The 26,490-nt window shown below is 41.2% G+C and overlaps 1 protein-coding gene across 1 annotated transcript; it reads right to left on the bottom strand.

Annotated features, from left to right (window-relative positions):
- Positions 1–14,057: 14,057 nt before the first annotated feature.
- LOC125343154 (chromobox protein homolog 3-like) lies at positions 14,058–14,570 on the bottom strand. The gene has a single exon (XM_048335424.1). The coding sequence runs from the start codon at positions 14,568–14,570 to the stop codon at positions 14,058–14,060; it is 513 nt and encodes a 170-aa protein (XP_048191381.1).
- Positions 14,571–26,490: the final 11,920 nt, after the last annotated feature.

Raw genomic sequence — 26,490 nt, 5'->3', positions numbered from 1 at the left:
AGGTCTTTCAGTTCTTTGGTTAAGGTTATTCCTAGGTATTTTATGTTTGTTGGGCTTTTGCAAAAGGAGTTTCTTTCCTGATTTCAGCCTCGGTATTCGGGTGGTTAGCATAGAGAAAGGCCGTTGATTTTTGAAGGTTTATTTTATATCCTACAACTTTGCCAAAGTTTTGGATCAGCCCTACTAGCTTGTGGGTAGAGTCTATGGGATTCTTTAGGTATAGGATCATGTCATCTGCGAAGAGAGAAAGTTTAACTTCATCTTTTCCTATGTGGATCCCCTTTATATTTTCTTCTTGCCTAATTGCTCTGGCTAGGAATTCTAGTACTATGTTGAAGAACAGGGAAGAGAGTGGACATCCCTGCCTTGTTCCTGATTTTGAAGGGAATGGCTTTAGTTTTTCACCATTTAGAGTTATGCTTGCTGTTGATTTGTCATAAACTGCCTTGATTCAGGAATGTTCCCTGGAATCCCAGTTTTTCCAGGGCTTTTAGCATAAATGGGTCTAGGTCACCTTTTAATGAGAATCCTTGATCTCTGACTTCATATATCTGCATATCTCCATAGAACAAAGGTGTACCCCACACAGCTGGGCATTGCCCCCCAGTGGCAGCGCCTGCTCTGTTAGGCGCACCCGCACAGGAGGGCAGAGCACCCCAGCAGCAGTGCCCACTCAGATTGGCGCATTCCGCACAAGTGGGTGGGCCGCCCTTCAACAACACCGGTCCCGGAACAATCCACACAGGTGGGCAAACCGCCTGAGAGGTGAGCTCCTCTGACCAAGATACTGAGTGGAAAAAAGAACCAAAGAAGAGAAAAGCCTCCATGCCACACTAAATCAGCGACCAGCAAACCCCCAGCAGGGGCACGCTAGGGTCAGCACAACACAGCGGCAGGATACTATCCCGCAGAGAAAGACATAGAACCTACCCACCCCTAACTGCAGTGAGGGTGACCACCTCAGCAACAACCGAGATGGTCATGCTCACCCATTGGGCAGTAAGGTTCAACAGCCAAACTCAAATCCAGAGCCAGGACACAAACAAGTCTCCCACTGACGGACCAGCAGGAACCAGCACAAAGCCAAGCCAGGGAAGCCACCCACAGATCTCCCGATGCACAAATCACAAAGAAATATAACAAATTTTATCAAAGGGCAAGCCAACTTGCCAGCTCCAAAAAGCAGTACGACTGAAGAGGAGATGGAGAATTAAAAAAACAACTGAGGCTGTGATAGCAGAAATGATGGAAAACCTCAGAAATGAAACCAGAAAACAATTCCAGGAGTTTAGAGTGGAAGTCTCCGAAGGACATCCTGGAAGCCAAGAAAGAAATGGAAGCAAAAATGGATACAGTGCAAACCTCGGTTAAAGAAGACCTTAACATCCTGAGAAGTGAAATGCATGAAAAAAATAGATTTAAAATACAACTCTTTAAAGGAAGAAATTTCCACAATCAGAGCTGATCTGGCAACCATAAATAGCTCTCTGATATCCATAAACTCTGCACTGGATTCCACAGCACAAAGAATTGACCATCTTGAAGCCAGAATCTCTCTCTTGGACGATGATGCAGCCAATAAGGTCCAGAAAATTACCACACTCCAAGAAACGGTAAAGCTCCAGGGCAGACTAATCCAGGACCTAGTGTACAAAGACAAGAGATATAATCTGCGCATAACTGGAATAGAAGAAGGAGCCGAATACCAGAGCAGAGGGCTTCAACATATTTTCAATAAAGTAATTGCAGAAAACTTCCCCAATCTCACAAGGAACCTCATCCAGGTAACTGAAGCCTATAGGACACCTGGCAGACCAGACCCTAGAAAAGCCACGCCCAGGCACATAATAATCAAGACTTCAGTTCTCAAGAATAAAGAGCAAATTTTGAATGCAGCCAAAGCGAAGAAAGAAATTTATTACAATGGGAAGAGGATCTGAATAACAGCAGACCTCTCCACACAAGCCTACCATGCGCGAAAAGAATGGAAGAACACCATCCAAGTCCTACAGGCAAACAACTGCCAACCTAGAATAAAATATCCAGCTAAGCTGGAGTTCATATTCGAGGGGAAAACCAGAGCTTTCCATAGCAAAGAGGATCTAAAGGAGTATGTGAATAAAAAAACCAGCCCTACAGCGAATTCTAAGAGGGGAACCCCACCCAACAGAAATCGTACAGGACACACAGACAGAAACAGAAAGAAACTACAATAGCCAGAGCCCAACAGAAAGAGCAGCTCACTAAAGACAAGAAAAAAAAGAGGAAAAACAGCCTAACAAGAAAATGGAAGGAGAAAAAACACTCTTATCCTTGATCTCTTTGAATATAAACGGTATAAACTCTCCAATAAAGAGGATCAGACTGGCAGAATGGATTCGCAAACAAAAAGTTGCCATCTGTTGTCTACAAGAGATCCACCTTACAGCAAGGGATAAAAACAGGCTCCGAATGAAAGGATGGAGCAAGATCTTCCAAGCAAACGCACCTACCTAAACGGCAGGAGTTGCCATCCTGATCTCAGACAAGCTGGACTTCTCATTAAAATCAACTAAAAAGACAAAGAAGGTCACTACATTTTAATACAAGGAAAAATCCAGAATCAAGACATCACGGTGATTAATGTATACTCACCGAACAAAAGAGGCCCTACATATGTCAAGCAAATTCTCACAGAACTACCGAACAAGATAGACCCAAACACAATCATAGTGGTTGACTTTAATACTCCTCTCTCTCCAAGAGACAGATCCAACACCCAGAGGATTAGCAAGGGAGCTGAGGACCTAAGTAACACCTTATCCCAAATGGATCTGACAGATCTATACAGAATCTTCCACCCTACAGAGACCCAATACACCTTCTTTTCAGCAGCCCATGGATCATACTCCAAAATAGACCATGTCATAGCCCCCACAAAGAACCTCAGCAAATACAAAAGTATTGACGTCATCCCATGTATTATATGTGACCACAGTGGAATAAAGGTAACCCTCAATAACAACGGTTACCACAGAGGCTATACACATTCCTGGAGGCTAAACCCCACACTGTTATCCAACACTTGGGCCACAGACCAAATTAAAGATGAAATTAACGAATTCATAAGTCACAATGACAATGAAAATACGTCACAAAGAAACCTATGGGACACAGCTAAGGCAGTACTGAGGGGCAAGATCATCGCCCTCAGCACTCACATTAAAAGAATGGAAACAGAGCAGGTGAATAACCTCACAATGAAACTAAAACAACTGGAGAAACAAGAAATGACCAAATCTAAAATGACTAGGAGGAGAGAGATCACAAAGATTAAAGAAGAGATAAATCTGATTGAAAATAGAAAGACCATTCAACAAATAAATAATACTAAAAGCTGGTTCTTTGAGAAAATAAATAAAATTGACAGACCCCTCGCAAGACTTACAAAAAAAGAAGAGGAGAGACTCATATACGTAAAATCAGGGACTCCACCGGAAAAATTACAAGTACACACGATATTCAAACAATCATAAGGAACTATTTCCAGAACCTCTACTCACTAAAAAACAATAATTTTACAGAAATGGATCAATTCTTAGAGAAGTATAAACTGCCCAAACTGAACCAAGAAGAAATAAGTCAATTAAATAAACCAATAACTTATAGCGAGATACAGGGGGTAATCAAGAACCTCCCAACAAAGGAAAGCCCAGGCCCAGATGCATTCACCAACGCATTCTATAAAACCTTTAGTGAGGAGCTAATACCAATACTCCTCAAATTCTTCCGTGAAATAGAAACAGAGGGAGAAATCCTAAACTCATTCTATGAAGCTAGTGTCATACTCATTCCCAAACCAGGCAAAGACCCAACAAAAAAAGAGAATGACAGACCAATATCACTAAAGAACACAGACACAAAGCTCCTCAATAAAATTTTCGCTAACAGGATCCAGAAACTGATCAAGAAAATTATACATCATGACCAAGTAGGCTTCATCCCACATTCACAAGGATGGTTCAATATCCGTAAATCAATCAATGTAATTTACCACATAAACAGAACTAGAATCAAGAATCACATTGTTGTCTCAGTCGATGCCCAAAAAGCCTTTGACAAAATACAACATCCATACTTATTAAAAGCTCTGGAGAGAACAGGAATAGATGGAACATTCCTCAAAACAATAAAAGCCATATACAACAGACCAACTGCTAACATCGTATTAAATGGAGAGAAACTAAAATCATTCCCCCTAAACTCAGGAACAAGACAAGGATGCCCACTCTCCCCACTTCTTTTCAATAAGGTAAGAGGAGGACATCAAAGGGATCCACATCGGCAAGGAAGAAATCAAGCTATCCCTATTCGCAGACGACATGATCTTATATCTGAAGGACCAAAAAACCTCAATCCCCAAACTCCTACACCTAATAAACCATTTTGGCAAAGTAGCAGGCTACAAAATCAATCCACAAAAGTCAGCAGTTTTTCTGTACACCAGCAATGTACAAGCAGAAAAGGAAATTATGGAAACAATTCCATTTAAAGTAGCCAAAAAAAAAAAAATAAAGTACCTAGGGATCAACCTAACCAAGGACATGACGGACCCATTTAATGAGAACTATAAAAATCTAGTAAGGGAAATCAAAGAGGACACAAGGAGATGGAAAGACCTCCCATGCTCATGGGTAGGCAGAATCAATATAGTGAAAATGGCCATATTGCCCAAATTGTTATACAAATTCAATGCAATCCCTATCAAAATCCCAGTTACATTCTTCACTGAAATAGAGCAAGCAATCCATAAATTCATATGGAACAGCAAAAGACCAAGAATAGCCAAAGCAATTCTAGGCAAAAAAAGCAGTGCAGAAAGTATCACAATACCAGACTTCAAGCTCTACTATAGAGCCATCATAACAAAAACAGCCTGGTATTGGTATAAAAACAGACCAGAAGACCAATGGATTAGAATTGAAGATCCAGAAATAAAACCGTACTCTTACAGTCAGCTGATAATCGACAAAGGAGCTAAAGACATACAATGGAATAAACATAGTCTCTTCAACTACTGGTGCTGGGTGAAGTGGGCAGCCATATGCAGAAAACTCAAAGTAGACCCAAGCCTATCACCATGCACCAAGATCAACTAAAAATGGATCAAGGACCTCAATATCAGCCCTGAATCCTTGAAACTACTGAAGGACAGAGTAGGAAAGATGCTAGAACTTATGGGCACAGGAAGGAACTTCCTGAATAGATTCCCAGGGCACAACAGATAGGGGAGAGACTCGACAAATGGGACTACTACAAATTAAAAAGTTTCTGCACAGCTAAGGACATAGCCACCAAAATAGAAAGACAGCCAACCATATGGGAAAGGATCTTTACCAGCACAGCAACAGTCAAAGGCCTAATATTTGTTATCTACAGAGAACTCAAAAAACTAAGACCCTCAAAGCCCAATAAACCAATTAGGAAATGGGCAAAGGAGCTAAAGGGAGACTTCACAAGAGAAGAGATAAAAATGGCAAAGAAACATATGAGGAAGTGCTCAACATCCCTGGTGGTAAAGGAAATGCAAATAAAAACAACCCTGAGATACCACCTCACTCCAGTTAGAATGGCCTATACTCTGAACTCAGGCAACAACAAATGCTGGAGGTGGTGCGGGGAAAGAGGAACCCTTCTCCATTGTTGGTGGGAGTGCAAATTAGTACAACCACTTTGGAGAACAGTATGGAGGTTTCTCAAAATGCTCAATATAGACCTCCCCTATGACCCAGCCATAGTACTCCTAGGCATCTATCCTGAACAGCAGGTCCCAAGATATCAAAAAGACACTTGCACTTCCACGTTTATTGCTGCACAATTCACAATAGCCAAAATATGGAAACAACCCAGATTCCCCTCCACAGGTGAATGGATCCAAAAAATATGGTACCTATACACAATGGAATACTACATAGCGATTAGGAATGGTGAAATATTGTTATTCGCAGGGAAATGGTCAGAACTTGAACAAATAATGTTGAGCGAGACAAGCCTAGAACACAGAAAACAAAGGGGCATGTTCTCCCTGATATATGACTGTTAAGATGGGGTGAAGGGGAGACAGTAGAGACCACGTCTGTGAAACCAAAACTTCCTGTCAAATGGTATTTCCCACAGGATTGGGTCAGCGACCCAACATTATGTAACTAAAACCAAACAACTACTCAACATATAAAGGTCAAAAATTGACCTCTAAGTGGAATACAATAGCTCAAAACCTATGTATATACATTCATATAAGACTATTGTCGACATATTGTCTAATGTCGACATTACATTTAAAGCCCTAGGCGAATTTTCTTTGGTGTGGGCCACGTGGCTACTGTATATGTTCTTGGTACATTGTGTACTGTATATATGTCTACCTGACCTAGGGAAGGGAAAGAAAAACAGGGTGTAAGATATCACAAGAAATGTACACACTGCCCTACTATGTAACTGTACCCTTTTTGCACAACACCTTGTCAAAAATTTTTTGTTTAATTAATAAGTAAATTACAAAAAAAGGAATCCTCACTCAAAGAGTAGCTACAATAGCAGGCTTAAGCCGAGCAGGAAATGAACAGGCAAGATGCTAAAAGTGTACAGGCCCTACATAGCCAAAGCCATAATGCCACCTGAGAAATATTTTTTTTAAATGATGAATATGTAGGGTCACATGTGTTATTCCTACCAGCAGGACGGCAGAGGATGATGTGTGGAATGTTCACGACCCACCTGGAATGAATAAGGATACCTCGTATCAAAAAAGAAACCGATTCCAGTACCTGGGATCTCATGCCTGTTATCCTGGATTCTCATAAGGCTGAAATCTGAAGATGGGCATTCAAAGCTAGCCTGGACAGGATAGGTCCTGAGACCCTTCCTATCAACCAAATACTCAGAAAATGATAGCCCCTCAAGCACTAGGGCTGAGATTTTTTTTTAAAAAGAAACATAAAATGAGAATAGAGAGTATATAAATCCATTTTTACAACTTGAGTAGTCACATTTCTCTTTATAGAAATGTGTACCTTTATTTTTTACTACAAGATATTTATTTCCTGAAACTATTATGCACACTTATTAAAACAGATAGAAACTTTTTTGGCCAGTACTGGGGCTTGAACTCAGGGCATAGGCACTGTCCCTGAGCTTCTTTTGCACAAGTCTAGCCCTTTACCACTTGAGCCACAACATACTTCTTGCATTTTTGGTTTATGCCCTACTGAGGATTCCAAACCACGGATTCCCTTGCACTAACTTTTGGAACCACCACCAGACCAAGTGATGATCAGTCCTTCATCCTTAGGGGAGGGGTGTCAAATGGATAGGAGGCAGTTCTGTTAACCTCAATGGTACCAGAAGATGAGTCCATGGCGGAGAAGTTCTCTAACATTCCAGTGGTGATTTAAAGAAAATGTAGACCCGGAAGCCATCTCTCACACAAATCCTACTGGCATTCCCCTAGTAGGCATTGGGAAGTCTAGATATGCACACTGTTTACAATCAGCGACTCCTGCCCCTCCCTCTTCCAATTAGAGTGATGAACCAAACAGACAGAAGAACCTGAAAAGTGGTGCTTATGTTTTCCTACTCATGAGCCAGCACTGAGGCACTGGACCTGTATCTTTTTAGTTTGAATCATACTTAGAATGAAGTCTCACCATTTTCCCTGGTTATCTTTGGGTTTACATTCTAGGGAGAGACACAGCAGCCCATTGTGATTATGTCTCTCTCCATTTCTGTTTCTCTGCTTGTTGTGGGTAGTGGATTCAGGGATTCTCCCACTCTCATTTGTCTTTCTTCCTTTTGCTGGTTGTTCAAACCTCAGGACCAGGTGTTCAATGCCATAGCCACTTTTCTGGAAAGCATAAGGCAGTGCTATTGTCTGGACTGACCTAAAAAAAAAACCTCCCTCACGGAAAATTTTTTTCCAAATAGCTAGGGTAACAGGAGTGGGTCACCACAGCCAGTAGAAACACGATTTGAACACCAGAGGACTTACTGAAACAAAATACTACCCTATCACTACTTAATCAATAAGGATGATAGTCTTCAGTTTTCTTTCTCTTTTTCTTATTTATTGTCAAAGTGATGTACAGAGTGGTTACAGTTTCATATGTTAGGCCTTGGATAAGTTCTTCAAATAAAGCCTCCATGCCTATACAGACTAAGACAGGCTAGAATCTTCTTTACTGTATTAGAGGTTGAAGCATGGTGGAGGAACCTATTTCCTCATCTCACAGTTCAGTTTAGAATCAGTAAAAAGGAAAAAGAAACCCAGTGACATCGAAGAGACTTGTGGCCATACTTTTCTCTGATTTGGCCTGGCTGCTGTATGCACTACCAAGCTGAAGCCACAGTTACATCAGATAGAAGTAAGAGATGTACTCTGCCCAGCTGTTGGTATCAGTGCAAACCCAGAAAGGAAAAGTGTTCCCTTAAGCCCAGGCCACCTCACTAGACCAAGGAATCCACAGTTAGCACTATCTACCAGCTCTCTAATTACAAGTATTATTTCACTTTTTTATCTGGTGACATCATCAACAAGCTAACCTGAGAATTTGTCACTAGACCATACCAAGCTACAAATATCTAGGCAGGCCAAGGACACTAGTACCAGAGTTGATGATTGTTTTGGTAAGCCACGGTCAATTTTGCACACAGTGATATCAAAGAAATATTTACTAACAACCATCATTGATCTGCATTAGCGTGAATAATAGTAACAGGCCATAACAGCTCCCTGAAATAGAATTTAACACCAGACCATCTATTGAAACATATTACTAGACAGTCATCGCAAAATAAGTATGGGTCAATACTTTAGAACTATTTATGAAGCTGCAGATTTTATTCTTTTACTCGAGGTACATTAGAACTAATTTAGATGGGAGGTTCAGTAGCACCTGGAGGTGCCTTGTGACACACTTTCCTTTTCCTATTTCACCAGTCAAGAGCCCCAGGAATGCAAATTGGATGAGATAGGAAGTAGTTACTCTATCCAGTTTCTCGGGTTAGTGGATAAGCAGAGCGGAACCCAGATCAACTGACCCAATACTATGAAGCAGAAGGTATAAGGAGAGCCACCATAAAAAATTTTCTCCCAAAGCTGGTGGTGGTTGAATAAAGACTGAAGTCCTAGCCACTCAGGAGGCTGATAACTGAGGATTGCTGTTTGAAGCCAGTCAGGGCAATAAAAAGTCCATGGTACACCTATCTCCTGTTAACTAGTAGAAAATCAGAAGGGGAGCTGTGGATCAAAGTTGTATAGCAGTGGTGTGGAGTGAAAAATGTCAAGCACAAAGACATATATGTCCTGAGATCAAGACCCAAAAATGACAACAACAACAAAATGCCCACAGAAAACCAGGCTGCCGAAGAGGCAAGTGTCATCCAGTCTTCCCTACCTGATGATTTCTTCAAAGGATCACATCCAGTCCAGACCTGTGTTTTCACAACATATGAAAAACAGCCGGCAGAGTAAGTGGTCCTGACTAGTACTGTCAGGGGAGTTCATGGGAGCCCTTAGGGCTTTTGTACCTGTGCAGAAGCCTCTGGGGATGACAAAGGTGGAGAATCAGCAGCCATACAATGCTCTACTGAACCCCCACGCATCCTCGGTCCACTTGGGGTGCATTCGCTGAGGTGGCCCAGAGTCTCCACGTGGCCTAGGGAAATCCTTTCCTCTCCACTGCCCTATAGCCCCATCCAAAAGACAGCCGCACTCAATGACACCAGGCTGAGGGGAGAGACGTATTCTCCCTACTGCTAGCATCTGGGGATCCCCTGGCAGGAGCCCGACGGCCTGCCTTGCAGCACGAGAACGGAGTCACCCTCACCACTGTAACCCCGCTCCCAAAAAACCACTTGTCACTCCTCTTCTTTCCCTGCCCGCGTCTTCAAAGGAACCAGTGAAGATCAGACCTGTGGAGCCTACACGCGGCAGTCAGGCAGCAATTTCCTAAGAGCCAGGACTGCCAGTGACCACCACACCTACCTTTAGGATCTCTAGTATCCCGTTGGTGCCAGCGCACTGTGCCGGCCAGCCTCTTGACCGCAGGCACACATGGGTTATCGTGACCCTGTGGATGATCTAGATTCCAGGATGAATGAACACTCTCCCAGCACAAACTCCTGCTACTCCCACTCCCATGCACAGAGAGGGACCAATCACAGATGGGTGGAAGCGGAGATATTAGGGGTTGATGTGAGCCTGGGGGATACCCAGGTGTGTATTCCCAATCTAGCACAGCACCAGTGGATTTGCACGCCCAGTCCTTCTATGTTTCCTCACGGTTTGCATAATGGCTGACGATTAGGCCTGTTTTGTTTTCTGCTTCTCCATGTGTAAGAGTCGAGCCACCCTGACAAGCTGATCAGTGTCTACTGAACTTGTCTGCTGTCTGGGATCTGAGTTTTGCCTCCCAGGCTCTGTTTCCATTTACTGAGGTTTATTACTACTTGGCCTAGGCAACCAGTTAACACAACCACTTTTCCAGGAAAACTGATTCTAGACCATATCTTAGCCTGGCATACCTCCTAGCATGCTTCAATACAACCCCTCCCCCCATGCACATGCATTTGTCCCAGGATTATCTAGAATAAAAGTGGTGGGGATTGCAGTCATTAGAATTACAGCTTTTACAACACAGGCCTTACTAAAACACAATGCCATTATGTCAGGAAAATTTAATTGATCCTAGAACTTTTTCTTCACTTGATGGCTGCAGTTGGGTGGAGAAACTGAGTTACACCTTTCAGGCTGCCATAGCTGAGATTCACTATGGGATGCCCCTGGCACCAAGCCACCTGGCCTCATACTTGCCTCCTCCACTGGCTACTGAAATCATTACATGGGGAATGGGAGCCTCAAAGGCACCTGCTGGAGGGGGAGAAGTATTTTGTCCAAAGGCAGGCATTCTTCCATAGCCAGAAAATAACACAGACTGACTCTGAATCCTAAACTGGAGCTTCCACTCTGCTCTCCAATAATCAGTGATCGTTCCCTTCTACTTGATTTCCAGGAACCACAAACAGGCCCAGTACTGACTCTCCGGATCCTGCCTCTGGCATATAGCTACGAGCTAATTTCTAGATGCCAACAAAGGGCTTGTGCATGTCTATAACCCTTACTGCCCAAAGAAGACATTTGTAGACCATGTACATTGACCCACAATAGATCTGGATCCAAGTGAGCTGTGATACCAGAATTGGACACTATAGTCATCAGAAAGATCAAGTGAACAACACAGGCCCCACTGAATCAAAATTCCACCTCACCCCTACATATTGAGCAGGCACTAGAGATTTTGGCTGCCTGTTGTTCTATTCATCTCCTTGCAAGAATCTTGTTCCCTTCAGTTCCTTTAGCTTAGATCAGGTGGCACCCACTTATACAGGCAAACTCTTTCCTCCTCAACTGGATACCCTCCACATTCAATAACATGATGGAACTTTAAGTATACCAGGCAGAAGGGAAAGGGTTAATCTGAACAACTACTGCTATCAGTGGAGACACTAGACAGAAACTCAGAGGGCTTGACCTCAGTAACACAAACAAGAAGCAGGTGGCCACAACTGGAACTTTAAATCTGCTCTCACATAGTTTGGTCATCCTTTTAGGTCTCATTATTGTCATCCCTCACTATGAGAAAACCTGAGGAGCAGACTTTTGGTCCAAGTGGCAAGACAAAATACTAGGACAGAGTTTTCTCTGCCATGGCGGTCTCAGAAGGGAGTTCCTGTGTAGTTTCAACCTACAGGCACCCAAACATTCATTGCTAGACAAGTCCAGTAAAAGCTATCACATCCTCTTCAACTTGTGCTGCCCTTATGGAGTCTTTATTAGGTTGAATATTCCCACAGCACACAAGAGTGCCACTGCCCCTTGCCTTCCCCATTAGGCTATAGACCATTCAGGGACAGTAAAACAGGGAGAAATATAGCTTTCTGTTAAGGGAGTAGAAATAAATATTTCCATTACCTGATGCTAAACAACTAGTGTTTCACTGGAACTACAGAACTAGTCATTATACATGGAGTTATATTTTGAATAAGTTCTCAGAATTTTCATTTGCTCAATTGCTTCTCCCAATGAGCATAGCACACAAACCCACCCTGTCATTCATTGGGTTTGTGTGTGATGGTGTGTATTGTGTGGGTGTGCAGACTGTGAGACTGATTCAGGTATTCTAATTTTGCTTTCTTGCTACTTGGTTGGATTGATTCCCAATGCCATGAGGAAAGATTGACCAATGGCTGTTTTGTTGAGATTGAGGCCAAGTTATCTTTCTTCTGGAACTGTGTTCACATACTAAATCCCTGATTTGGTGATCAAGTATGAAACATAACTAGTTCCACACAACATACCTGGCTCAGAACACATTTTCACAATACTGGGCACATATGGAACAAAAATGCCACTGAATCTTCACATATTAAGTTGGTTCTCTTGAATCGGGGATCTTTTCTGTCTGTAGCCATCAAGTGAACAGTGAAGGGGATCCTGGCCTCTTCTTTTAAAGAATCAGTACCCAAGATTGAGTAGGGACTCCTAATGACACAAAGTTGCCAGGGGAGCTATTAGTTTCTTCCCAGGTAGGTGGCATCTTCCAAGAGGAAGGCTGAACCAGAGTAGATAGATGTACTCAATCAACTATTCTCATGAACAAATACAGAGAGAGGATAAAAACTTCACCCCACAAGATGGCACAATCACATAGACAGGTTTCATCTCCCACATTCCTACTCGGATGAAGTATGTTCTGACCAAACAAGGATCAGACATCTGAACTCTGACACCAAGGCTATTGCTTAGGAATCAGCCTTCTCTGTTAGCCTTGTGTAAGCAGGAACTCATGTGTAGTTAGGACCTAAGTCAAGTACAGATGGTGCAGTTGGGGTCATACTTTTGTCCATATTGTCCAGAAGAGCGCTCAATACCACAGACTGTGATAGAGTGTGCCCTATCAACTTGGGCCCATTGCCCTCCCAATGAGAGTGATGATCACTCACAGGTTGGCTGGCAGAACAATATCAAAGGATTTGTCTTAGTTTGGGGGCGTGAATGGGATGTCTTTGGTAGGGTTAATTCATATATAGGCAGAGGACCTGTGGAGCTATATCAGCAGGCCAGTTTGTATTACAGATACTTTGAATAAAGCTGGCTGGATTTCCACAGGCCAAGTCTTAGGTTTCCCAGGGTTTATGCGCTAGTGTGTACAGATTCCAATATTCTGTACTGGAATAGGCCACTGGAGACACTTTTTAATGTGAACTGAGTTTTGCTTACCTAATTAAAGAAAAGAAATTAGTCTTACTTTCTCATATGCACTGGTGGCATTTTTGGTAGTGAGAAATAATTTCATTTGGGACATTGTGGCAATAGCGTACTATATTGAGATTTATGGCAGAGACAGGAAGAAGTAAAGTTTGAAGTCTGTTTGCCCATCTAGCAAGATTAAGACCTGCAAGTGCTGCTATTGAGACTACTCTTTAAAGACCTAAATCCAAAACAAAATTTAAAAATAATTAGAGAAAGGATGTCATTTAGTGATACATCATATATCTCGCATAAAGGAATTCCTGGGTTAGGTACCCACCACCACTAAAATGCAGTATCCCACAATTGTCACTGCAGTTTATGAATATAGTCATCCAAAAAAAAATCAGTTTCAGTATCAACCCTTCAATAAAAGAGAAGGTGTTCTAATTAATAATGAACAATATATTGACTAACTTTTAAAAGGCCTCCTAGTGAAAGAGTGCAAATGTACCACAGAAACCAATATTCTTCTCAGATAAAGAATGCAACCACAGAAATCTTTATTATTTATATTCAAATAGTCAGTGGCATGAAGGCAAAAATGGGACCTCAACAACACCACAATACAATGTTCAAGTACAACATATCAAATTTTACTTAACTATAAGGAAGACACTTTTTCACAACAATAATTCAAATATAACACTTAGATTATACATACTTCAACATATATATAAACGTGCATTTATATGTATAATGAACCATAAGGTTACTGAGCTTCCCGTGCTGAAGAAGCAATACGACTTATTCTCTCTTCATAAAATGTGGCTATTAGCTGAGGGCATATCTCATTAACCTCACGTGATGGCACCAACTCAGGTTCATCTAAATCTTTCCACTTCATGAGGAACAGCAATCCATCACTTGTTACTCTGGCTCCAATTATTCTTTCAGGCTCTAGACCCCTAGCAAATCCTGTTAGATTATCATTAGCATTGCTATTCTCAGTTGATATGCTACCTTCAGATTCCCTGCTATCCTCTTGAGAATTGAAAAAAGCCTCGATTAAGTCTGGACAATTTAAATGTTCTTCCGGTTCCCAGCTATTATCAGAATCTGAATATCCTTTCCATTTCAGGAGATATTCTACCTTGCCAGCTACTACACGTCGGCTCAGTACTTTCTCCACTTCAAATTCTTCCAGCTCTGCTTCTCCAACATTTTCAGCTTCTCCATGTTGTGTCTTTCTTCTTTTGGGTGTTCTAGGCTTCTTAGGGGCCATTTTTTTTTTGATTGCAGATGTGAAGCGCTATTATTAACCACCTCAGGTGTTCCAGATCACAATCCTGATGCAAATCTGCCTCTGGAACCTCAAGTTCCACTCAGCTCCAAGTGGATTTTTGTTAAATTTCTATGATGAGTCCTAGGAAAAGAAAAATACAACAGTCAGACTAATTGCAAACCTTCCCAACTCACCATGCTTACACATCTTAAAACCATACATCCATGTGGAATTATAGTCAACTTCATCCTGGATTCTGAGTAATAGAGAAACAAAGCAGACCTAACACACATCTGCAGAGCGATGAGCTAAATTTTTGTTGGGATCACAACCACAAAACCAGGCCAGGCAATCTTTGTTGATATCCATATCAAAACACACGATAAGCAACTTATGAAAATTAGGTGGAAACAGACCCAAAGAAACATGGACTCTGTGGTCTCCCTCATAGGGAATAATTAGCACAGGTTTAGGCTAGTCACAGCAGAGGATAACAAGAGCCCAATAGCTATACCCTTATGAACACATAAGATGATGCTAAGTGAAATGAACTCCATGTAATCAAATGACTGTTATATCACTGTTGTAATTACTTTCAACATGTGATGTGTAACTGTAGCTTCTATTATTGATGACTCTCTTGTATCCCCTTCCTGTGGTTGTACCTGCAGTATCTCTGTATCTTATCTGAGTACATTGCAAACTGTGTATACTGGTATTAGAACTAGGAAACTGAAAGGGAATACCAAAATCAAGAGACACGGGGTAAAATGACAAACGACTACAAAAGCAATAACTGCAAAACTTTTTGGTATAAATCAAGTGAACAACACGTGGGGGGGGAGGGACAGGGGGACAGGGGAGGGACAGGGGGACGAGGGAGGGGGGAATTACGGAGGAGGTAACAAACAGTAGAAGAAATGTACCCAATGCCTAATGTATGAAACTGTAACCTCTCTGTACATCAGTTTGACAATAATAATTTAAAAAAAAGAAAATTAGGCAGAAAAAAAACCCAGGTGAAATCAGCTAGAGAGAAATACTTACATTTTTTACAGTGGAGCACTGATTTAAATGCAATTGCATATCTTCTCTGAATCCAGAAAATTCTAGAAGGTACTGGCAAATTGTTCAAGTGGTGACACTAAAGAATAGTTAATTATGAATTCAAGGTTCAGGGGAAATATCCTCAGGAAAAGTGGGGAAATAAAGACATTTTCAGGTGACAGAAAATGTAGCAATGTTTCATTAACCATGTATCTATATTCACCAGCTAGAGGTGGTTGGGAGCTTTAGAAAGAGAAAAAAGGAAATATGTACAAATCAGTGTGAATATAATAGACAGAACTTCCTTTGGGCAAATTTAAATCATGCTGAATTGCTGAAGGAAAAATTAAAATACTAATAATGGGTTTCATCTATATTAAAGAAATAGATGAGAAATGTATAATCCAAGAGCTGGATATGTGTGTGAAGGGAGTGAACAATTGCCTACTAAACACAAAGCTGTGAGTTCAAATCTTAATATCACCAAAACAAAACTAGTTCTGAAACAGGAGGATAAATGTCTACCTAAATGTAAATAGGTCCTCTCCACTTTACTAGAAGTTAAAGTTTTGATATCAACCTGGCCACCAGAGACTCATGCCTATAGTCATAGCTCCTCAGGTTTCTCATGTCGGATGATATCGTTTAACCCCAGACAGGGAAGGAAATCTTGGACACACATTATCATTAACCAAGAAAAAGCTAGAAATGGAGCTGTGGCTCAAGTGGCAGAGTGAGAGCCTTGAGCAAAAGGGTTTCAGGGACAGTGACCAGTTTGAATTTCAGCCTCATGATTATTTACTATATTATTTATGCAGTATGATTAATTATTCACACATTTGGATATCAAATGTGTCTATTAGAATATGCATAGTGTGCTGCAAACAACAAATAATTTAAAATATTAAATAAAAGCTTGATAAGGCAAGACATGCAAACAGGAAAGAGAAACAGAAAAAACATACAGAAAACAAAGGATAAGAAAAATTACAATTAGCTAGGTGCCAGTGGCCCACATCTAAATTTTGGCTACTTAAGTGGCTGAGAGCTGGTGGTCCTTGGTTTATTTGTTTGCTTCCACAGTTTCACTTATCTTTTTTGAAGTGTAATAAAAATGAAGTGACAAATAAATTTGTGCATATTGAAGTATGTGACATGATATTTTCATATTGAAAACATGGTGAAATATTCAACACAATTAATCTCTTTTGCACATCTGTAATCTGACAGTTACTTAATTAGTGTATTAAGACTTCTATAACAAAAATACCTGACACAATATACCCTGTAATCACCAGTAACATATTCTTTCAGTTCTGGAAACTGAGAACTCTATAGAGTTTTAAGCAAATGCAATTGTCAAAGACACTTTCAGAAGGCTCATGTTCTGGTTTGTGACTGATGAAAGGCACTGAGTGTGAAGCAAGCACAGGATGAAAAGTGTTCTAGAGTCAGTTTCTTAAATAGCCAGAAAACAGCTAAGCAGTTAGAGTTGCTACAGTACTAAAGCACTACCAAGTAAGGATGGGGGCCTGGAATCAAACCTCACTCTGCAAAAGAAAAAAACGTTATCCAGAAACACAATAATTAGGTTCAGGTTGAATGGTCAAAATGAAAGATTTTTCCTTTTAGTGCTGGCTAGACTAGACACATATTATGTAGCTTGTGGACATACCCTCATTCCATACACTATATCTTAAAAAATAGTATATGCTGTCTACAAGAAACCATGTTCAAGCATAAAATCATAAAAGGGTAAGGAATGAAATACACCACTATAGTATACCAACCTTAATTATTAGGAGCAGGAGAGATGATATATTAATATTATTAGATTTCCAAGAGGCTTCTGCCTGTAGAGTCACCTATGATGTACTGCTATTACTGCAGCATCAAGTCCTAAAACACAAGGGAAATGTTGTCTATCAGAGAAGCTTGTTAGAAATTCAGTTCTTGAGACATTTCTGGGGACTGGTCATGTGGACACCCTGTCTGTCAATTTACAAAATGTCAGACTCTCAATAGAAACCCATAGCACTGGCATACTGGTTGTACTAATGGCTTAAACACAGAAGAACCGTTTTATAAGTCAGATTTGATGGAAACATTGTCCAAATCTAAGGTCCACACCCATCCAGAGATTTGCTTTGTCATGAGACCTTTCAGAATAGAGACGTCAGGCCTGTGGTATCGAAGCCTTCCTGCACAGCTTGGAACCCAGGAGGCTTGAGTTCTTATCCCAGAAAAGAACACAATTGTGCAAACAAATTGTGCACAGTGAGCCACTCTGACCAGTTCTGCAAATGGTGAGAATCTCTTCATATTACAGTTCCTAAATGCCCACAGGAGCGTTGCTGTGTTTCTCTTAGTTTGCATAACTTCCCACATTACTTTTAGACAGCCAGGTCATCCTAACACAAACACCAGAGAAAGACAAATTTTTATCACTTGTATCTTTCATCAATGTTCACACAAAATATGCAAGAAAATTCTAGAAGTGAATCTGTGAAGATTTACTTTCAATTTTTGCAGCAGAACAAACATATTCCATCCATGTAAATTTGATTCAAAAATCAATATTTGATCAATGTAATCAGTACTAGGAAAAGAAATTACATTTGATAAAAGTAGCAGTCACTTATGATTTGAAAAACTTCTAGGGATTTTTGAATGGCAGATTCTGTTCTCAAATTAAGAGACTCTAAAAGAAAAGCTACAGCTACTGTGGAGGACTTGGGTGAGAGGATAGCAGAGACCGTGCCCCAGGTTCTTTTTTCTTTTTTATTTGGTGGAAAGTTGTCTTTCCAGCAATAAATACTACACACCATCCCCTCGACCAGGAAATCCTCAAAGATACCCATATCAAAATACATGGTAAGCAACTTATGAAAATTAGGCGCAAAAAAAAAACACCCAACCCAGCTTAAAACAGCTAGAGAGAAATACTCACATTATTTACAGAGGAACACTGATTTAAATGCTCCTGCATTTCTTCTCTGAATCCACCAAATCTGGAAGGTACTGGCACATTGTTCAAGTGGTGACAGTAAAGAATAGTTAATTGTGAATTCAAGGTTCAGAGGAAATATCCTCAGGAAAAGTGGGGAAATAAAGACATTCTCAGATGACAGAAAATATAGCAATGTGTCATTAACCATGTTTCAATATTCACCAGCTAGAGGAAGTTCTCCATACAAAAAAGGAGGTTTGGAACTTTAGAAAGAGAAACATAGAAGTATGTATAAATCAGTGTGAATATAATAAACAGACCTTTCCTTGTGCAATTTTAAATCATGCTGAATTGCTGAAGGAAAAATTACAATACTGCCTGATAATGGGTTTCATCTATATAAAAGAAATAGACGAGAAATTTATATTCCAAGAGCTGGATATGTGTGTGAAGGGAGTGAACACTTGTCTACTAAAGGCAAAGCTGTGAGTTCAAATCTTAATACTACCAAAACAAAACTACTTCTCAAACAGGATGATAAAAAAATCTACCTAAATGAAAATAGGTTCCCTCCATTTTAGTAGAAGTTAAAAATTTTGATAACAACCTGAGCACCAGAGACTCAAGCCTATAATCATAGCTTCTCAGGTTTCTTAGGTCTGATGATATAGTTCAACCCCAGGCAGGGAAGGAAAGTCTCAGACACACATTATCATTAACCATGAAAAAGTAGAAGTGGAGCTATTGCTCAAGTTGCAGAGTGAAAGTCTTGAGCAAAAGAGTCTCAGGGACAGTGACCAGTTTGACTTTCAGCCCCATGATTAATTACTATATTATTTATATACTAGGATTAATTATTCACATATTTGAATATCAAAAGTATCTATTAGAATACGCATAGTGTGCTCCAAACCATAAATAATTTAAAATAATTAATAAAAGTCTGTTAAGGAAAGATATGTAAACACTAAAGCGAAACAGAAAAAACATACAGAAAACAAAGGATAACAAAAAGTTAATACTAGCCAGGTGCCAGTTGCTCACAGCTAAAATTTGGCAACTTAAAAGGCTGAGACTTGGTGGTCCTCGGTTCATTTGCTTGTTTGTTTGCTTCCATAATTTCACTTATCTTTATTGAAGTGTAATAAAAATGAAGTGAAAAATATAAGTTGTGTATATTGAAGTATGTGACATGATGTTTTCATATTGAAAATATTGTGAAATATTCAACACAGTCAAACTCATTTGCACATTTATCATCTTAAAGTTACTTAATTAGTGTATTAAGACTTCTATAACAAAAAATACCTGACACGATATACCCTATAAGCATCAGTAACACATTCTTTCAGTGCTGGAAACTGAGAAGTCTATAGAGATCTTAGAAAATGCAATTTTTAAAGATACTCTCAGAAGGCTCATGTTCTAGTTTGTGACAAATGAATGGCCCTGAGTGTGAAGCAAGCACAGGATGAAATGTGTTCTAGAGTCAGTTTCCTAAACAGCCAGCAAACAGCGAAGCAGTTAGAGTTGCTCCAGTGCTAAAAAGCACTAGCCAAGTAAGCATGGGGGCCTGGAATCAAACCTCACTCTACAAAAGAAAAAACATTATCCAGAAGTACAATAATTAGGTTCAGGATGAATGGTCAAAATAAAAGAATGAAAATATAATCATAAAAGAATTTTCCTTTGAGTACCTGGTAGGAACATATTATGTAGCTTGTAGACATGTTCTGATTCCGTACACTATATCTTAACAAAAAGTATATGCTGTCTACAAGAAACCATGTTCAAGTATAAAATCACAAAAGATAAGAATTAAAAAGAAACCACTTTATTATACCAACCTTAACAATTATGAGCAGAAGTGATGATATATTAATATTATTAGACTTCCAAGAGGCTTCTCCCTGTAGAGTCACCTAGGATGTACTGCTACTACTGCATCAAGTCCTAAAACACAAGGGAAATGTTGTCTATCAGAGAAGCTTGTTAGAAACTCAGTTTCTGAGACATTTCTGGGGACTGGTCACGTGGACACCCCTGTCAATTTACAAAATGTCAGACTCTTAACAGAAATCCACAGCACAGGCATACTTGTTGCACTAATGGCTTAAACACAGAAGAACAAGTTAGTGTTTTTTTTTTTTTTTTGCCAGTCCTGGGCCTTGGACTCAGGGCCTGAGCACTGTCCCTGGCTTCTTCCCGCTCAAGGCTAGCACTCCGCCACTTGAGCCACAGCGCCGCTTCTGGCCGTTTTCTGTATATGTGGTGCTGGGGAATCGAACCTAGGGCCTCGTGTATCCGAGGCAGGCACTCTTGCCACTAGGCTATATCCCCAGCCCAAGTTAGTGTTTTTTTTAATAAGTTCTACTCAGATGTGGCGGGAACATTGTCCAAATCTAAGTTCCAAATCCTTCCAGAGACTTGCTTTGCCATCAGGCCTTTCAAAGTAGAGCGGTCAGGCCTGCTGTATCAAGGCCTTCCTGCACAGCTTGGAACGCAGGAGGCTTGAGTTCTTATCCCAGAAAAGAACACAATTGTGCAAACAAATTGTGCACAGTGAGCCACTCTGACCAGTTCTGCAAATGGTGAGAATCTCTTCATATTACAGTTCCTAAATGGCCACAGGAGCGTTGCTGTGTTTCTCTTAGTTTGCATAACTTCCCACATTACTTTTAGACAGCCAGGTCATCCTAACACAAACACCAGAGAAAGACAAATTTTTATCACTTGTATCTTTCATCAATGTTCACACAAAATATGCAAGAAAATTCTAGAAGTGAATCTGTGAAGATTTACTTTCAATTTTTGCAGCAGAACAAACATATTCCATCCATGTAAATTTGATTCAAAAATCAATATTTGATCAATGTAATCAGTACTAGGAAAAGAAATTACATTTGATAAAAGTAGCGGTCACTTATGATTTGAAAAACTTCTAGGGATTTTTGAATGGCAGATTCTGTTCTCAAATTAAGAGACTCTAAAAGAAAAGCTACAGCTACTGTGGAGGACTTGGGTGAGAGGATAGCAGAGACCGTGCCCCAGGTTTTTTTTCTTTTTTATTTGGTGGAAAGTTGTCTTTCCAGCAATAAATACTACACACCATCCCCTCGACCTCCGAGACCCATCAGGGTGTGGTGGGGCGGGAGAGAGTCGTACAGACTGTCCAAGAACACAGAGGTATTCTCCTTTACCACCTGATCCGGGGATCCCCTGACAGGAACCCGACGGCCTACCCCACAGCACGAGAAGGGAGTCGCCCTCATCACTGTAATCCCGCTCCCAAAGAACCACTTGTCACCTGCGTTCTGTCCCCGCCCGCGTCTTCAAAGACCCACTGAAGATCAAACCTGTGGAGCCGACACGCGGCAAACAGCCAGGCGGCAATTTCCTCAGCGCCAGGACTGCCCGCGGCAACCACGACGACCGTTAGGACCTTTAGTGCCCGCACTGGCGCCTGCGCAATATACTGGTCAGGGTCACGACCCCAGTAAAACACGTGCGTCATCCAGATCCTGTGGACAGTCTAGATGCCCGGATTGACACACACTCCCTGACCACCAACTCCTGTCACTCACCCTAACACACACAGTGAGGGAACCAATCACACACAGGAGGGGGAGGAGAAATGAGGGCTTTCTGTGTGGCTGGGAGATAGTCGGGTGCTTGCTCCTAACCCAGCACTGCACTAGTGCATACACACCTCCGGTCCAACGTTTCCTTAGGGTTTCCATAGTGGCTCATAATTATCTCCGTGCCGCCTTCTGCCTCTGTTTCAGTGAGCATCCTGCCACCATGTCCAGCTGCTGTGTGTGTGCTATGCTCTTCAAACGACTGGGATGCAGGGATTCACCCACTTGTCTACCATGCCTTCCAATTTTGAGGCTGTTGTTTTAAATTTTGCTACTCTGTCATCACACAGAAACACTTCGGGGTAAAGACTGTATCGAGACCCTATATTTGCTTGGTCTCCACAAGACACACACCTATGCATGCACACACATAAAACAAGAAACAATCAGACTGGCAGACAGACAAACAGGCAGAGAGGCAGACAGGCAGATAGATAATCACACATACACACTAAGAGAGCTATCACCCTTGTGTTAGCTAGTGTAAATGCAGTAGGCATCACACTCACCAGAAGTAACTTGTAAAAACAAACCCCATACTGTAAGAAAAATTTCACAGGGCTGGTAATGTGGCTTAGTGGTACAGTGCTTACCTAGCATGCATGAACCCCGGGTTCCATTGCTCAGTACCCCATAAACAAACAAACAAACAAAAAACAGCCAGAAGTGTAGCTGTGGCTCAAGTAGTAGAGCATTATCCTTGAACACAAAGAATCTTAGGGACTGGGCCCAGGCCCTGATTTCAAGCTCCAGGACTGGTAAAAAATATGTCACCAGGAACCCCAAAATAATTTCGGGGACAGTTTTCTTTACCCCTTTTTTTGGCTAAAGCTGTGTGGAGGATTTCTGTTCTTCTGCTCAGTCTTCATTTGCTGAAATTCAGTGTGGAGGCCCTGTGGCTACAAGCATCCTAGACTCACACATTCTTCCTCAACTTTCCTCTTCTCATCACCTCAATGAGACCAGAATCTCCAAATATACCAGGCTGGAAGTTGAGGCATTTGTTGGCCCCTGCTGACTTCCTTAGATAGCTACAGGTCAATCCAAATTGCATGATCCTGGAGCACACAACAGAAGCTTATGGCCATAGTTGGGACTTGCGTCCTACTCCCAAACATTCATTGGTCATCCCATTCCTCCTCACCAGGTGGCACAGCCAACAACTAGGAAGCTTCCTCTTCTGTCTGGTTGTGAACTCAGATCTTCTGCCAGGTTATGACATCTTCCAAACAAGTGGGCATTTTTAGACTGTAGGTGTTCTGTCTCATTCCAAATCCATGTTGTCCCATTGGAGCTACTCCACAGCCTTTTATAAATGTAGTTACATTTTGAATAAGGTATGAATATTTTCTCTAGGGCATGTTTTACTGGCAATTGAGCACAAAGTGCACCCTCACATTGACATCCTTTTTGAGGGTGAGCTGTGTGTATGTTCACATGTTTGGGTGTGTATATGTTTGTGTGTTATTGGTGATTGTGAGACTGGATTTATGGCTTCATACAATTGCACCTTAGTTCCTTCTTTGAGTGTGAAGATTTTGTATGTAAATTACAGAGTGTATACAAAATGTACTTTGTAATAAAGGTTAAAATGGAAATAGCTAAATTCTAATTTTTGAACAGCATACTCGTTAGGTACATGAAATCTAATATGTAGCAATCTTTAATAATTTTGTTGTGATGATCCCTCATCTTGAACTCAGGTACCTAACTTAATATCCCTCAACTTCTTTTCCTCAAGGCTAATACTCTACCTAGAGAGTCACAGCTAGTTCCCTGTTCATATTTGTTGGGAGTATTTTATTATAAACAAGACTCTCAGGAACTTCCTTATGCAGCTTGCTTTGAATTGTGATCCTCAGATCTCAGTCACCTGATTACTGAGAATAACGTTTTGGGCCACAAGGTCCTGTTATATGTTCCCAAGCTTTGTAATTTGACATTTTGTCTAATCTTCAAAACACCACAATATACTGTAGTCTGTCTACTGGTAATGACAAAAGTGCTATTTGATGGCTGTGTCTGTGTCCCTGTGTCTGTGTGTGTGTGTGTGTGTGTGTGTGTGTGTGTGTGTGTATGCCAATGTGTGTATGGGGAGAGAGTTACCTAGGAGATACAAAGTAAGTTTAAAAAATAACATCTATTTTCATGCGCTGGTGGTTCAAAATTCTAACCTGAGCTGTTCAAGAGGCTGAGATCTCAGGACTGAGGTTTGGAACCATACTGGGCTGAGAAGTCCGTGAGATTCTTATCCCCAATTCACCAGTAGAAAATTCGTGGGAATTTGTAGCTCAAGTAGTAGAGTGGCAGCCCAAAGAAAAGAAGTGGTTAAGGGACAGTGTTCATGCCATGGGTTCAAGCTCTGGTTTACGTGCAAAATTCACTGTCACATGAGCATGTGTGCCAGATTATTTTTAACAATATGTATGTTTTTGAAGAAATCCCACACTCTGAACAGTTAATATGTAGAAATAAAAATAAAAATGAAACAGAAAGCCTCATTAGTGTTGGGGTATATATGACTGAGTTGAAAACTTGCCATACATTCCATATGCTTTACAGCACTGCTAAATAAAAGGGTTTTGGATCTAACAGACTTCCAATAGGAGGTTTCCTCTACCTATATATTCACATTTCTCATTGAGGGAAGAGTTAGGCAACTTTCTCATCCATGTTTCAAAAGAATTGTACTGAGAAAATGTGTATCCAACTTGTCCCTCTCCTAACCCATAAAGCAATTGGACTGAAAATGACGAAGTGACAGTTTAGAAAACTATGTGAATTGTTTTTATTTCTGATTATAAAGGGTTTAGCTTTTCATTTTGACCATTTAGAGATTTGGGAAGACCAGAACTCATAATATTATCCAAAAATGATTTATCCTTTTTCCTCCTCCTCCTCCTTCTCCTCCTCCTACTCCTCTTCCTCCTCCTCCTCCTCCTTCTTCCTCCTCATCTTCCTCTTCCTCCTCTTCTCCCCCCTCCTCCTTCTTCTCCTTCTTTTTCTTCCTCCTTAGTCTTTTCTCCTTTTTTCTTCCTCTTCTTGTCCTCCTCCTGCTCCTCCTCCTGCTCCTGCTCCTCCTGCTCCTGCTCCTCCTCCTCATTTGTCTTCTTCTTTTTGTTGGCATGGGGCACTAAATATGGGGCTTGTCACTATTCTTGAACTTCGTTGTGCTCAAGGTAGAACACTACCACTTGAGCCACCGAACTCAGAGATTTGGGAAGACCAGAACTCATAATAGTATCATAAAATGATTTCACCTTCCTTCTTCCTTCTTTCTCCTTCTCCTTCTCCTTCTCCTTTTCCTTCTCCTTTTCCTTCTCCTTCTCCTTCTCCTTCTCCTCCTCCTCCTCCTCCTCCTCCTCCTCCTCCTCCTCCTCCTCCTCCCCCTCCTTTTTCTTCTTCTCCTTTTTTTCTTTTTGTCCTCCTCCTACTCCTCCTCTTGCTCCTCCTCCTTCTCCTCCTCCTTCTCCTTTGTTCTTCTCTTCTCCTTTTTCTTCTTCCTCTTCATACTCCTGCTCTACCTCTACTCCCTCTCTCTCCCAGTCTCCCTTTCCCTCCTCCCCCAAGACTTGTCCATGACTCCTCCTCCTCCTCCTCCTCCTCCTCCTCCTCCTCCTCCTCCTCCTCCTCCTCCTCCTCCTCCTCCTCCTCCTCCTCCTCCTCCTCATTTGTCTTCTTCTTTTTGTTGGCATGGGGCACTAAATATGGGGCTTGTCACTATTCTTGAGCTTCTTTGTGCTCAAGGTAGAGCACTACCACTTGAGCCACCGAACTACTTCCACCTGTTTTGGATTACTTTATAGCAGTTTAGAGTCTCACAGACTGTACTCCTTTGGCTGGGTTTGAACCACAGTCTTCATATCTCAACTACCTGAGTAGATAAGTTTATAGGCATAAGTCACCCTTTCCCAGGTGTAAAGTGACTTCTTATTGGGCATTCTTATCATGGACAAATTTCTTGGCTCTGCAGGGACATTTTCATGGTTCTCTTATAGAGAGAGAAGCAGGAATCCATACATAAAAATGTTTTTCTGATTGGCTTGGTATTGTGCCTGTAATGAAGCTTGCAGTCAGGTCCTGGACTCTATCTCAGGGCTTTTTTGCTCACAAATTCTGGTCTGCCACTTGAGACACCGTTCAGTTTCTGGCCTTTTGGAGGTTAATTGGAGGTAAGAATCTCATGAAATTTCCTACGTGTAACAACTCTGAATTGGGATACTAGGATCTCATCTTCCCGAGTACCTTGGATTTGAGGCAGTAGTCACCTGCACATAACTATAAG

The sequence above is a fragment of the Perognathus longimembris genome, chromosome 28, assembly GCF_023159225.1.
Source record: "Perognathus longimembris pacificus isolate PPM17 chromosome 28, ASM2315922v1, whole genome shotgun sequence".
Classification (NCBI taxonomy): domain Eukaryota; kingdom Metazoa; phylum Chordata; class Mammalia; order Rodentia; family Heteromyidae; genus Perognathus; species Perognathus longimembris.
This window is presented reverse-complemented; position numbering and strand designations above follow the sequence as displayed.